At 33.1% G+C, this 14,330-nt stretch overlaps 1 protein-coding gene across 1 annotated transcript; it reads left to right on the plus strand.

Moving 5' to 3' along the window:
- Window positions 1-619: 619 nt before the first annotated feature.
- LOC142163024 (uncharacterized) lies at window positions 620-5,072 on the plus strand. Its single transcript, XM_075220273.1, has 3 exons — window positions 620-685; window positions 4,355-4,610; window positions 4,683-5,072. The coding sequence occupies exons 1-3, from the start codon at window positions 620-622 to the stop codon at window positions 4,919-4,921; spliced, it is 561 nt and encodes a 186-aa protein (XP_075076374.1). The 3' UTR covers window positions 4,922-5,072.
- Window positions 5,073-14,330: the final 9,258 nt, after the last annotated feature.

A 14,330-nucleotide genomic window follows, 5' to 3' on the forward strand; every position in this document is an offset into this window, starting at 1 on the left:
TAACAGTAAAGGCTTCAGACTTTTGCCTTTGACATTTACAAAAAATACAAACAATAAGCATTGAAGTTATTTGAAAACCAAAATTAGAGCAAACAAAATCATAATGAAATCGACCTAGAACCTTAACATCACCATAAAACTTAATGTTATCCATCTAAGTTATGTCCATATCACAACAGTCCAGGATCAGATATACAATGATAAAAGTTCAAATGACAAGACCCAAAGTCCAGCTACAACATACATGACAAGAATACTGGACTCACATGCTAAGTAAAGACTTAATACAACCCCTAGAAGGGTACTATCAATTAGCACATGAAAAATACAATTAATCAAACAGTAAAAGAACAATGTAGTGCAGAAAATAAGGCTAAATTCTAAACAAATAAGTTGACGTTGTGCTTAAATTTCAAATTTCAATTTCATGCTTCAAATCGATCTTCACATTCAGTAGGATCCAGAAAAGTACCTGGATGTCAAAAGAAAACAAAGAAAATGAAAAGCTTAGCAGCAACAACAGAACAAGTGAAGCAACAGCTCCAAACATAGCAAGATTCAACTCTTTTGAACTATTTTTAAATCAGAATAAATCAGAAGTGCTTTGAAGATTTCAACTATGGAGATTCAAAAAGAAAACAGGAAACCAAAGCCAATTTCTTCACCAAAATTGCAAGAGACTTCAGTATTTTAGAACTCAGCTATTTTCTAAAGTTTTCTGTGTTATAATTCTCTAAAATATGCCTTGAAAGAGAAGAAAACATGCCCTTTATAGAACACTTTTAGGGCAGCAGAATTAGTTTCTAATTTTACCCATTACCTAAGGGTGGGCGTTCGGTACTTCGGTACGGTATTTATGAATTATGGTTCGGTACTTCGGTATTCGGTATATCAATTATGCATGCCAAATACCGTACCCAAGTAGTTCGGTACGGTTCATTATTTTCTTGTTTGGTTTGGTACGACTTCGATACGGTTTCAGTATCACATCATCCCTATCTAATATGACAAGTTGTAGCACTGCCTACTGGTAATTCGGCGAATGAGTGGCACTTGACATATTATGTCTTCCATTGAGCAGAAAGAAGAGTCAAAAGGGATCCAATATACTCGTCAATTTCCATAATTTTCTCCACACTGCTTGGCTCCTAGAAGAATATCAAAACTATGCCATGAATAAAGAATACACCAAAACAAAATATCTGGAGATTAGTGGTTTCTCTATTTTTAAGCACACAAATTTGTGTCATAACCAAGCAAGCTAATAAAAATATTACTATTATTCATTATCAGGAAGATCTCCAATCCTATATTCCACAACATCCATAATTCAATTTATTAGGTGAAGCTCTACTAGCACTTCTAATGGGTGTTCTGGTGCTAAATAATTCAAACTTCTCAGCCAATAACAGTCTGGGAAGTATAAAAATCAGCTCATGCACAAAAACATGAACCTAATCATCAAAACCATATAGAAGTACTATTAAATAACCATCCCCAAATAATACTAATAATTAAAAAATACAAGAGAAAACAAGGTTTACAAACCAGAAGTGGTGAAGTAATGCGCTTCTCCACAGCAAGAATGACTCATTCGTTATTCTTTAATTCGGTATTTCGGTATACCGAAATATCGAAACCTCAATACCGAGGACCGTACCGAAATACCAAAAAATTGATACCGAAATACCGAATTAATTCGGTCCGGTTCGGAATTCGGTTTTTCGGATTTTATGCCCACCTCTACCCCTTCTTCAATTTTCAATTTGTTCACTTTTACCCTGAATTTTGGTTCTGTTTGTTAGGTCAGTCCCTTTCCCCACCTTCCTAGCAGCTTCCTATTCAGTTACACAAGATTCTTTTATCCAAACTCCCCAAATTACCCTTTAAAACTCTATTATTTACCCTCCAATTGCTAACATGGGTCAGAATAAACTAAGATCCAACTGAACCAGTCTCTTAACTAGGTCAGTGATGACCATAGTTAATATGACAACTTAAACAATCAGAAATGATAACATAAAACCAATGAAAAGGAACAAATCCAGAAAATAGAAAACAACTCAAACAATTCTGATTTTTGGGATTGAACTTATTTTAACTCTAAACTTAAAAGGAACTCGACTAACAAAGAAAATCGGTCAAAACAAAGAAACAAACAAAAACTAAACAAATGAAAGTAGAAAATCCTACAATGCATGAAATTAGTAAGAAAATGAAAGGGAAAATACCAAAATGCCGGAATGCCTTGACAATGTGAAATACATCAGCGGGAGTGAATATGTGACCGGAATCCGATGAATTCTCCCAAAATCCGGCATCTTCAGAATGAACTAGAACCAATGCTAATTGATTGCTCTCATTAAGAGCAATCAACTAGCATAGATTATGGTTCAACACGAGTCTGGCCTTGTGCGGAATCGGAAGAAAAGAGAATATTAGGGCTTGAAATTTTTTAGATTTGGAATTGGGGAAATCTTGTTGAGATTTTCGGGAAATAGGTGCGGGGATAGGTTTTGGGAAAGCGTGGGGATTACCTGGTAGGAATTTGGGCAAATTAGGGTTCGAAGGCCCAAGCTTTGATCACAGATTCGAGGAGCTCTGCGATGATTCGAAGGAAACGGGTAATTGATTTGATATGAGGGGACGAAGGGGATGCTGGGGCGTGATTTTGAGACGGATTGGAGTGGCATAGGGCTGCGCCGCCACCGGAGATGGTGAGGCGTTCTAGGGTTCTGGAGTCTCTGAGGTTAGAGATGATGAGTGAAGAGAGATGAAACGGGGGGGGGGGGGTAAGGCCATTCGGACACTTATATGGGGAACTAAAGGCCAATTCCGGGACGTCTGATCAAATGAAATCTACGGCTCAGATTAGAGGATCGAAAACGGGGTCGTTTGATTAGGTAAGGGTTTGGACCGGGTTAGGGGCATGGTTTGGGCCTGGATTCAAACAGTTTTGAGGAAAATTATTTGGGCTGGCAAATTGGCCCAAAATCAAAGCAGCCTTTTGATTCTTTTCTTTTTTCTTTTAATTTCTAATTTTCTTTTTCTTTTTACAAATTAATTTAAAACCTAAACTAACTCTTAAAATTAAATTAATTTACCAAATTAAGCTAATTACTAGTCATAGTATTTACAAAAATTAAATAACTCCTAAATTAATAGAAAAATTATAAAATTCAAAATTTAAAAGTTAAAATGCAAAATGAGTTATTCTTTGTAATTTTTTTCATTTTTGTAAAACAACTAATTTACTAATTAACCTAAAAATGTAAAAATAAATCCAAAATGAAAATACAATGTATTTTTGTATTTCCATGAATTAAATAAAATTAAATATGCACAGAAAAAATACAAATAATTAAGAATATTCTACAATAATTCCTAAAATGGCAGACAATTAAAAGAAAAATCTAATTCCTTGGGATTCTGTGGGTGTATTTCATATGGGCCAAAAATCACGTGCTCACAATTAATATTAAAATAAATATTAATATTAAATCCAATCCGTTTTTCAGTTGTGTAACTGAAAATTAAACTACCCTCTTCAATTTTCCCTCTTTATTGTTGAGTAAATAGCCATTTATGTTATGACATTTATGATATGGCCGTTTTGCATAAACAACCATTCTGAAGAGTTGCACCTCTTCAGATTTCAGCCCAACTTTGGCTATAAATACAAGACTATTCTGATCAGAATTCCATACGATTTTCTGAGTTACTCTTCCTTCTTCTGCATACTTTTAACATCAAATAAAGCAACAGTAAGTGATTTACTACCGAACTTTGTGTTCACTGAAACACTGGGGTTTGAAGTACCACTACACTAGTGTGTAATTCGTTCTATCCTGAGAGGAAATAATCCATAACTTTGGGTACTAGGAGGGGATTAAATTCCTTAAGGAAACACTGTGAATTCAGTGGGCTCGAATTGATTTTTATATCTTTACATTTTCTATTTATATATTATTCTGCTTTTTTGTTTCCAGAATTAGTTTACAAATACAGTTTACTAACAAGCTTAAGAAATTTAATATATTTTCTTATTTGTACTCACTGTTTCTGGGGAGTAAAACCTTTGTGGTTTTGACTCTATTGGAGATTAAAATCTACGTGATTTTAACGTTTGTATCATTCTTTTACAGAAATGACTAATGCCTCAACGAGCCGAACAACGCCTGCAGCATTGGCACCGACGGAGAAACCTAGAAAAATTTTCGGGATTGATTTCAAGCGCTAGCAGCAAAAGATGTTCTTCTACTTGACTACTCTAAGTCTCCAGAAGTTCATCAAGGAAGATGTTCCTGCGTTGTCTGATGAAACTCCAGAGATTGAACGCTTTCTCGTGATTTAGGCATGGAAGCATTTTGATTTTTTGTGCAAGAATTATATTCTAAGTGGGCTGGAGGATGATTTGTATAACGTCTATAGTGGCGTGAAAACGTCAAAAGAACTGTGGATTGCTCTTGAAAAGAAATACAAAACTAAAGATGCCGAGTTGAAGAAGTTCGTTGCTGCAAAGCTTTTGGACTACAAAATGGTAGATAACAAGTCTGTTATTACCCAAGTCCAGGAATTGCAAGTGATTATTCACGATCTCCTTGCTGAAGGTATAAGTAGAATTAATACTAGTGTTGGTAGTATTAATTTTATTATGTTTACTAACAGAATATTCATTGAAGGTCTTGTTATCAATGAAGCATTCCAAGTAGCAGCGATGATTGAGAAGTTGCCTCCGTTGTGGAAGGACTTCAAAAGTTATTTAAAACACAAAGGCAAGGAGATGTCCCTTGAAGATCTCATTGTTCAGTTGAGAATCGAAGAGGACAATAAAACTGCTGACAAGAGAGGTCGTGGAAACTCAACAATAATGGGAGCAATTATTGTTGAAAGAGAACAAAAAGAGGAAGAAGACTTCTAGACCGAAATATAACCCAAGCAAGAAGCGGTTCAGTGGAAATTGCTACAACTGTGGAAAAGTCGGAGACAAATCTACGGAGTGTCATGCTCTGAAGAAAGGCAAGAAGAAGGGTCAAGCAAACATGGTTGAAAAACATGATGATGTTGATGACCTATGTGTCATGCTTTCCGAATGCAACTTGGTGGACAATCCTAAAGAGTGGTGGATTGATTCTGGAGCCACTCGCCATGTTTGTGCTATTAGAGAAACTTTTGCTACTTATGCTCCTGTTGGACATGATGATATGCTTTCTATGGGAAATGCTGCAAATGCCAATATTGAAGGATGTGGGAAGATATTTCTCAAAATGACTTCCGGCAAAGTGGTGACTTTGAAAAACGTCCTTCATGTTCCCGAGATTAGGAAGAATTTAGTCTCTGCTGGACTTCTTGTTAAGAGTGGTTTTAAATGTGTTTTTGTTTCTAATAAGGTTGTAATAAGTAAGAACGAAATGTTTGTAGGAAAAGGTTACCTCACTGAGGGCCTTTTCATGCTGAATGTAATGGTTGTTGAAGATAATAATAAAATTTCAGCTTCATCTTACTTACTTGAGTCAAATGAATTATGGCATATACGTTTAGGTCATGTTAATTATAAAATCTCGTGAAAAATAATTAATTTGGAAGTATTGCCTAAATTTGAATGCGATAAATCAAAATGTCAAATATGTGTAGAATCTAAGTATGTTAAACATCCTTATAAGTCAGTTGAAAGGAATTCAAATACTTTAGACTTAACTCACACAGATATTTGTGACATGAAATCAATACCATCTCGCGGTGGAGAGAAGTATTTCATAACTTATATTGACGATAGTACTCGACTTATGGTTGTCTAGATATACACCAAAGTTCGACGGTTCAAAGATATAAAATCTACCGATTGACCGAGTATATCCGACATAAGTTCACTACGAAAAGTTCAAAGGGAAACCTACTTATCCAGATGCAATTAATCCTTGCTTGCAAATCAGACAGTTTTTCATGCATATTTCTGTGATATAGCCATTCCCCATTCATGTGGGGGATTGTTGGGATTTTTAAGTATATGATATGCTTAAAATAGGGTGAATAGGAAATGGAGGGAAATAAAAATTTTAAGTTTCTCCCATTGGCAAAGGGACATTGTCCCATATTGGAAGAGGAAGAAGTTTCTTATGAGTATATAAGCAATTGCTCTTCTTCTAGTTCTTAAAGAGTTGAGAAGAAGGCAAGCCTCGCGCCGTCGTCGTTGTCGCTTGCTCGGCTCGGCTTCGGCTTCGGATTCGAATTTCCCCATTCATGTGGGGGATTGTTGGTATTTTTAAGTATATGATATGCTTAAAATAGGGTGAATAGGAAATGGAGGAAAATGAAAATTTTAAGTAAAATTTTAAGTTTCTCCCCTTGGCAAAGGGACATTGTCCCATATTGGAAGAGGAAGGGGTTTTTATGGGTATATAAGTAATTGTTCTTCTTCTAGCTCTTAAAGAGTTGAGAAGAAGGCAAACCTCGCGTCGTCGTCGTCGTCGCTCGCTCGGCTCGGCTTCGATTTTGGCTTCGGATTCGGATTCGGATTTGGATTTAGATTTTGTCAAATGATTGATTGATTATTTTTTTGGACTAAATTTATTTGTTAATAGTAAAATATTAACAGAAATATTGTTAAATATTTATTTTAATAACAGAATATTAATATTATAATAAATATTAATATTAAATCCAATCTGTTTTTCAGTTGTGTAACTGAAAATTAAACTACCCTCTTCAATTTTTCCTCTTTATTGATGAGTAAATAGCCATTTATGTTATGGCATTTATGCTGTGTCCGTTTTGCATAAACAGCCATTCTGAAGAGTTGCACCTAGGGGTGGGCGTTCAGTCGGTTTGGTTCGGTTTGAAGAAATTCGGTTCGGTTATTCGGTTTTCGGTTTTGTAAAAGTAGTAACCGAAATCGAACTGAAATAAGTTCAGTTCAGTTCGTTTTTTCTAATTTCGGTTCGGTTTCAGTTTGAACATTATCATATTGGGCTCCTTCTATGTAATAATAGGACCAGCTAATTTGTTGTTTTTCCCAAAACTTCGAAATTGTTGGAAATATTGTGTTTTAAAAAAATAGACTAAACTTTGCACACTATTATGGATCATAAAATTCAAACATAGTGTAAATTACAACTTTGTGTGAGATCCTCCCGGTATCTATCATATATGTTACAGAGGTTTTAATAGAGTGAAAGTCTTTAAGATTGGAAAGTTGATGGACTTTACTTAATTGGGTTAAGTCTTTGATAGATTGGACCTAATAGTATTAATTTATTACCTATGGGCTTAGCCTATATATAACTTAAAGTACCTATATGCTAATAATTCGGTTTTTCGGTTAACCGAATTAAATAACTTAATAACCGAAAACCGAACCGAAAAATTGAAATTTTAAAATTTTAAACCGAAACCGACCAAACAAACTGAATAACCGAAATCGAAATAATTTTTTTTTTGGTTCGGTAGGTTTATTCGGTTCCGACCGAAATATGCTCACCCCTAGTTGCACCTCTTCAGATTTCAACCCAACTTTGGCTATAAATACAAGACTATTCTGCTCAGAGTTTCCATACGATTTTATAAGTTTCTCCTCCTTCTTCTACATACTTTTAACATCAAATAAAGCAGCAGTAAGTGTGATTTGCTACCGAACTTTGTGTTCGCTGAAACACTGGGGTTTGAAGTACCACTACACCAGTGTGTAATTCGTTCTATCCTGAGAGGAAATAATCTATAACCTTGGGTACTAGGAGGGGATTAAATTCCTTAAGGAAACACTGTGAATTTAGTGGGCTCGAATTGATTTTTATCTCTTTACATTTATATATTATTCTGCTTTGTTTTTCCAGAATTAGTTTACAAATACAGTTTACTAACAATATGCACGTTACCTTTTAATTTTCTTATGTTATGCACATATATGGTTCAGGTTGAATGGATCCGAATCTTGGTAGATGGTTGGAAAGGATAATCTATATCTATATCTATCTATCTATACTATATTAAAAGCACGAAGGCCCTTACCAAAATATCGTTCGTCTTTTTTACCCCTTATAAATAGATTTTATACTAGACAAAACAGTCATTAACTATTTTCCTAAGAATTAGGATTTTAAAATTAATTAAAGTTTGCCTTTTAAATCTAAATAAATACATACTTACGTTAGAAAAATACATCAATAAAAACCTAATAGTGAACGTAACATGAGTTAGCGGCTAAGTTTACCCACAGTTCTACTACGTATCAAATTGTCAATTGTCTTTGATTCTGGAAGGTTTGATTCTCATATCTAGCTAGATTGTGAAATTTGACGCTTATATAATTCTGAAATTTTGCTTTGTATGTCTATTTCCTTTACTGTATTTTCTTAATAATTTGATGGTGCTTTATATGCAATTTTTGTTTCCATGCTTCCGGGAATTAACTTTGAACTACGTGGGGTATTAAGAGAAAAAAAGTGTTCTTCAAGGAAATATATATATTTATCCAGCAAACTCCAATTAGCAGAGTAGAAGCCATAAGTATTTCTAGCAGTGATATTTGATGCTCCTGACATTTTGAAATTTTTTGCTTTGTATGTCTATTTTCTTTATATTTTGATGGTGTTTTATGTGAAGTTTTTGTTTCATGCTTGGCAACTTAGGGAATTAACTTTGAACTATGTATGGTGTTAAGAGAAAAAAATTATTCTTTAAGGATGTATGTATATTTATCCAGCAAACTCTAATTAGCAAAATAGAAGCTATAAGTATTTTTACTAGAATAGAAGTTATAATGAGTGTGGATTATTAAATGTCCTCTGTTGGAAACCAAATTTCTGCTTTATAAGGTTTTGGGCATATTAAACCTTGAGTTTTGGAAAAAAATATTTTTTTTCCACTTGTGAATTATTGCCGTTCACTTTTAATTCAGAAAGAAAATTATAATTGGTGTTGCTTTAATGTTAGGAATATGCACTGTTCTGCATAGATCTTGAAAATTTCTATATTCATCGATTATATTCATTTAATTTTCATTATAGTCTAAGAAGAAATTATTTAGAAGCTCTTTGTTGCATGTAATTTATGTATGAGTTATATCGGACTTTGTGTTTGCTTATTTAGTTTTTGACTTGATAAATTGTCTTCTATTTTTTTTGAACCTCACCTCAAATTCACAAAATAATATCGTCAAGTATATCTATGAATTGTAGTCTTCTGATTATATGATATTATTTCATTACCAAACAACGATTCTTTCCTTATTATTTTTGTTATTATGAAGATGCGGTTGAAGCAAAATAATTTTACCAACAATGACTTTCTTTTTGATTTTTTGTGTTATGAAGGTGTGGTCGAAACAAATAATTTTTTTTAACTGTAACAGAGAAAAGGTATCTGCAGATTTTTCTTTATTCCTAATACACTTCTCTTTCTGAAAGTTCTTCATATATATTTTATATTCTACGTTTTTATGTGGGACTTAATGCTATTACAATTTTGGTGGACGTATATGGTTGAATTTGATTGTTATATTTTTTTCTCAACCGGAGAAATTATAATTTTCACATAATAAGTATTAGAAGTATTTTTTTTCTGGTTGTGAGGAAGAAATTCTTATCAGATATGAACTGGTTGAACCAAACTGTTAATGATTATCAGCAATGGGTTGAATAAAAAAAAGGCCCTTTGAGAGAAAGTGAAGGACAAAACTAGAGAGTTTTATGCTCCTAGAACAATATTACGTTGTTCTTGATACTTGTGAATTCACATTAGTTGCTCAAGCTTTAAAAAACTGCTTCTAAGTATATTTTTCTCAAAAGTGCTTCTCAAAAAAGTGCTTTTGGAGAGAAACAATTTTTTTCTTCTTCTCTAAAACTGTTTCTGCTTCTCCTCAAAAACACTTTTTTCATTCCAAAAGCTTGACCAAACACCTCAATTTTTGGCAAAAAAAAGCACTTTTAGCCAAAAAGAAGCTTGGCCAAACAGGCTATTAGATTCTATGGATTCAATTTTCAAGGTTATTAACATTGATCAATTTTCAAGGTTATTAACATTGAATCCATGCTATTTGTCAAGTTCTGTGTTCATATTAAAAATACTATTATTTATTTTCTTCAAGATATTTCTTCATGTTGTCATATTTATGGTACTCTTCGTATTAAAGATATTGATCTTTTAAAATTGTGCAAGCTTGTGACATTCAAATTTGACTTTTTAAGTCGGGTTCTAACAAAAATGTAAAGGCCATAAAAGAAAATTACTCTTGCGATTAATGTGAATACAAGTCCGTCTTGAATCTCTTGACTTCCAAATCAAATAAACTCATATATAAAAACTACAATAAGGCATTCACAGACTTATATGTAGTTCGATACCTCCTTTTATTGAGTTTGGTAATATCTTCAACGTTCATCATTTCCAGAAAGTATATGTTTTAAATCTTTATTTTTTACCGCAAACATATTTAATATTATTTCCATAATTTTTTAAAATATTTGTGTTTATTGATTTGGTGTACACGCGCAAAGCGCGTACCTTAAAACTAGTTTTTAATAAAAATGAGATCTCACTTATAAAATACTCCTTTAACTCAAATGATGCAATTTAAGTTGGTAGATTATCAAAATGAGATTTGCAAAAATTTGCATCTATACCCGCTTTTTGTGTCACGTTTTAACTTGTGTTTGCTTTGCAAAAAAAATTGCAAGTGTACCTGCTTTTTCGCATAACTTCAGCATACGAGGCTGAAGTAGCAAAGACAATAATGCAAAACTTCAGCATTGTAGTAGCCGGGCCTAAAGTTCAGCTCTAGAGCTGGAGTTTTTGTTTTTGTAATTGGCGAACTTCAGCTCTAGAGCTGAAGTTTTTGTTTTGTAACTGGCGAACTTCATTTCTAGAGCTAAAATTTTTGTTTTGTAACTCGCGAATTTCAGCTCTAGAGCTGAAGCACCACAATTAGTAGTGATTTTTTTAAGAAAAATAGTGTACATCTTCTCAGCTCAAACACGAATAAACATACAAAAACTCCAAAATTTTACAGCTCATCCTACTGGTAACTTAAACTTTTTCCTAAGACTAATTTGCTGTAAATTTGGAGCAGAAGTACAACTGATGAACTGTTCAATTAAAAAAAATTGACCTTATAACTAAAGCAGCGTTGCTTCTGGAGATAAATACCAGTTTGTTTTGTAACTTGAAGAAGAAAACGAAGGAGGAGAAGGAGGAAGAGAAAGGAGGCTGAAGTTATTTTAAAAAGTGGGTATAAATTAAATGTTTTTTAAAAAAATGGGTATAGGTTAAATGGGGGCGACCAAATAGGGCGCCCAGTGCAATTTTTACGGTTGTTTGCTCCGCATGGGGTTCTAAGAATTATTTTTTCCTTTGAAACTTGTGGTGTTAAAAGCTTTAAAAAGATTTAACTTGTACCCACTTTTTAAACAACTTCAGCCCCTTTCTCCTCATCATTCTCCTCCTTCGTTTTCTTCTTCTTCTTCTTCTTTCTTCTGTTGCTGTTGGTGCTGCTATGAAACTTCAGTTCATAGGATGATTGTCATAAATATGTTTATCATATCATATTATATAAAAATAAATTATAAATAATTACGTAAGTTAGTAGACAATAATTTGTGAATATTTCCACGTACGTAAGCTAGGATAATTCTGTTCTTTTCACGTTTATTGTTTCCAAAATTTATGATTTAGATACTGTTGGCAATCTGATTATTTATCTAGTATGTTAGAAAAAAATTTCAAAAACTTCAGCTTATATAGTGCTGAAATATTTACAAAAATGAACTAAATAACTTCAGCATCTTCTGCTGAAGTTTTTGAAAAAGCTTAGTGACAAAACTAATGAATCCAAGACAAAAAAAACTTTAGCTTTTAGTGCTGAAGTTTTTACAAATGAACTAAATAACTTCAGCATCTTATGCTGAAGTTTTTGAAAAAGCTTATTCAGGACAAAAAAAACTTCAGCTTATTTAGTGCTGAAGTTTTTATAAATGAACTAAATAACTTCAGCATCTTCTGCTGAAGTTTTTGAAACAGCTTAATAACAAAACTAATGAATCCAGGATAAAAAAACTTCAGCTTATTTAGTGAAATTACAAACAAAAATTTCAGCAAATAAAGAACAAAACTTCAGCTACTATGCTTAAGTTCAGCAATTACAAACAAAAACTTCAGCAAATAGAGAATAAAACTTCAGCTACTATGCTTAAGTTTAGCAATTACAAACAAAAACTTCAGCACACTTGGTTCAACACACTTGCTACTTCAGACCCGTCTACTAGAATGCTGAAGTTTTGCGTGATTGCCTTTACTACTTCAGCCCCGTATGCTGAAGTTACGCGAAAAAGTGGGTACGCTTGCAATTTTTTTTACAAAGCGGGCATAATTTAAAACGTGACCCAAAAAACGGGTATAAATGCAAATGCCCCGCCAAGTTATTAGACCTATAAATAGGAGTCACCTGACTTCAGCCCATATTAATTTATGGGATTTTTTCCTATCTATACCATATATGAAACCTTATTACTAAAAATGTGCATATTTCCATCATTACCCGCCATGTTTATATTTTTCCTACAAAATTTATATCATTCATTAAATACCCAATATTAAGAGCTGATTCCTTCCATATTATGAGCCTACAAATCTGGGATAAAAATTTGAATAGCTTATTCTTTCCAAATTAGGCGCCTAAAATTTTGGGACTAAATATTTTTTCATATTCACATTAGATTTGTTTCATCCTTTTTCTGCAGGCTTCTCTTTCCTCATTTTTCACGTATTTCTGTTTCTCTAAGTATATACCAGTCTTCCCTTTCTAAGGCTCAGAGTCTTTTTGATTTGGTTCTCCTCTTTTTTCTTTTAGAAATGGCTGAGCATATTTAAATATGCAAGGCTCTGTTTTCGTCAACTATTCGAAGGGAGGAGCTCTTGTTCCTGACGGGAGTGAGCTGATGCGCTTGGGTCAACAAATTTTCTACAAAAAATCTACAAATAAACTACAAATCAGTTTAAGTATGTATAAAGCAATATTGTTTTAATGGTATCTACAAATTACTATATTTATACTACAATTAAACTGCAATCTATATTGAAAAAAATGTTGACTACAAAATTTTCTCCTAATCTACAAATTTTCTACAAAAAATCTACAAAGAAACTACAAATCAGTTACGTATGTATAAAGCAGTATTATTTTGAAGGGTATCTACAAAATTACTACATTTATAGTACAATTACACTACAATTTATGTTGGAAAAAAAATGTTGACTATAAAATTTTCTCTTTATCTACAAAATTTTTACAAATAAACTACAAATCAATTTTTCCAGGATTGATGAAGAACAAAACAGCAGAAGATGCAGAAGATGGGCCACCGGAGTTGCTCTTTATTCATGGTGGCCATACAAATAAAATTTCTGACTTCTCATGGAACCCATGTGAAGACTGGGTCGTCACTAGTGTTGCTAAAGACAATATACTACAAATCTGGCAGATGGCGAAAAACATCTACCACGATAAAGATGATATACTCAATGGGTCTCATCTCTGTATTTTTTGAGAAGAAGAAGGAATGGAGAAGAGAAAGAAATGGGAGGGGAAAACGAATATGGTCAGATCTTAGGAATTAAGGGGAGAGAGAAACGTGGGATATATGGATACCTTTAATTAAGGAGTAAAAACTGCCCATTAATTAGACCCTTAATTAAGTATGGTATAGAATTGGTGATTTGGTATACGGGTTTGTAATTAAATCAAACCTTAAACATTGAGGGTAATAAGGTTTCATATATGGTATAGATAGGTAAAAATTTAATTCTGAAACTTTTGCAACCTGTTGGGAACATCTACTCATATTATTGCTAGAAACTGATTGTCCATGAGTTGCTAAGTTGAGCTCTAGGCCCATCGCAACCCCATAACGGATTTAGAAGTACCATTCGAAAGCCCATTCATCACCACACCTTTAAACAATCAAGATACATCACGTGTAACAATTAGCATAAATACTGCATATTTTTTATTTAACTTTTTCCACATTTCAAAAAGATCATGTAAATGGCTATTTACAGGTATAGTTTCCCTTTGTTACTACTTGATATAGTGTTTTAGCATATCGCACTCATTTAGTATATCTCTGTTGGTCCAAGTGAAGTTTGTTTCGAAGATTGATAAAGGAACTCAAGCATGAACCATGTTTATCCACAGTATACACAAATACGGGCAGATTCAAGCATACAGGATGCACGTGAGAGAGATAAGCTTAACTTGTTATATCTGATATTTTCTGATTGAAAATGTTGCATAATTAATAAAGAGAAGTGTTTACTGTGAAAATGGTAATAACAATTAAATT

The sequence above is a fragment of the Nicotiana tabacum genome, chromosome 8, assembly GCF_000715075.1.
Source record: "Nicotiana tabacum cultivar K326 chromosome 8, ASM71507v2, whole genome shotgun sequence".
Lineage (NCBI taxonomy): Eukaryota > Viridiplantae > Streptophyta > Magnoliopsida > Solanales > Solanaceae > Nicotiana > Nicotiana tabacum.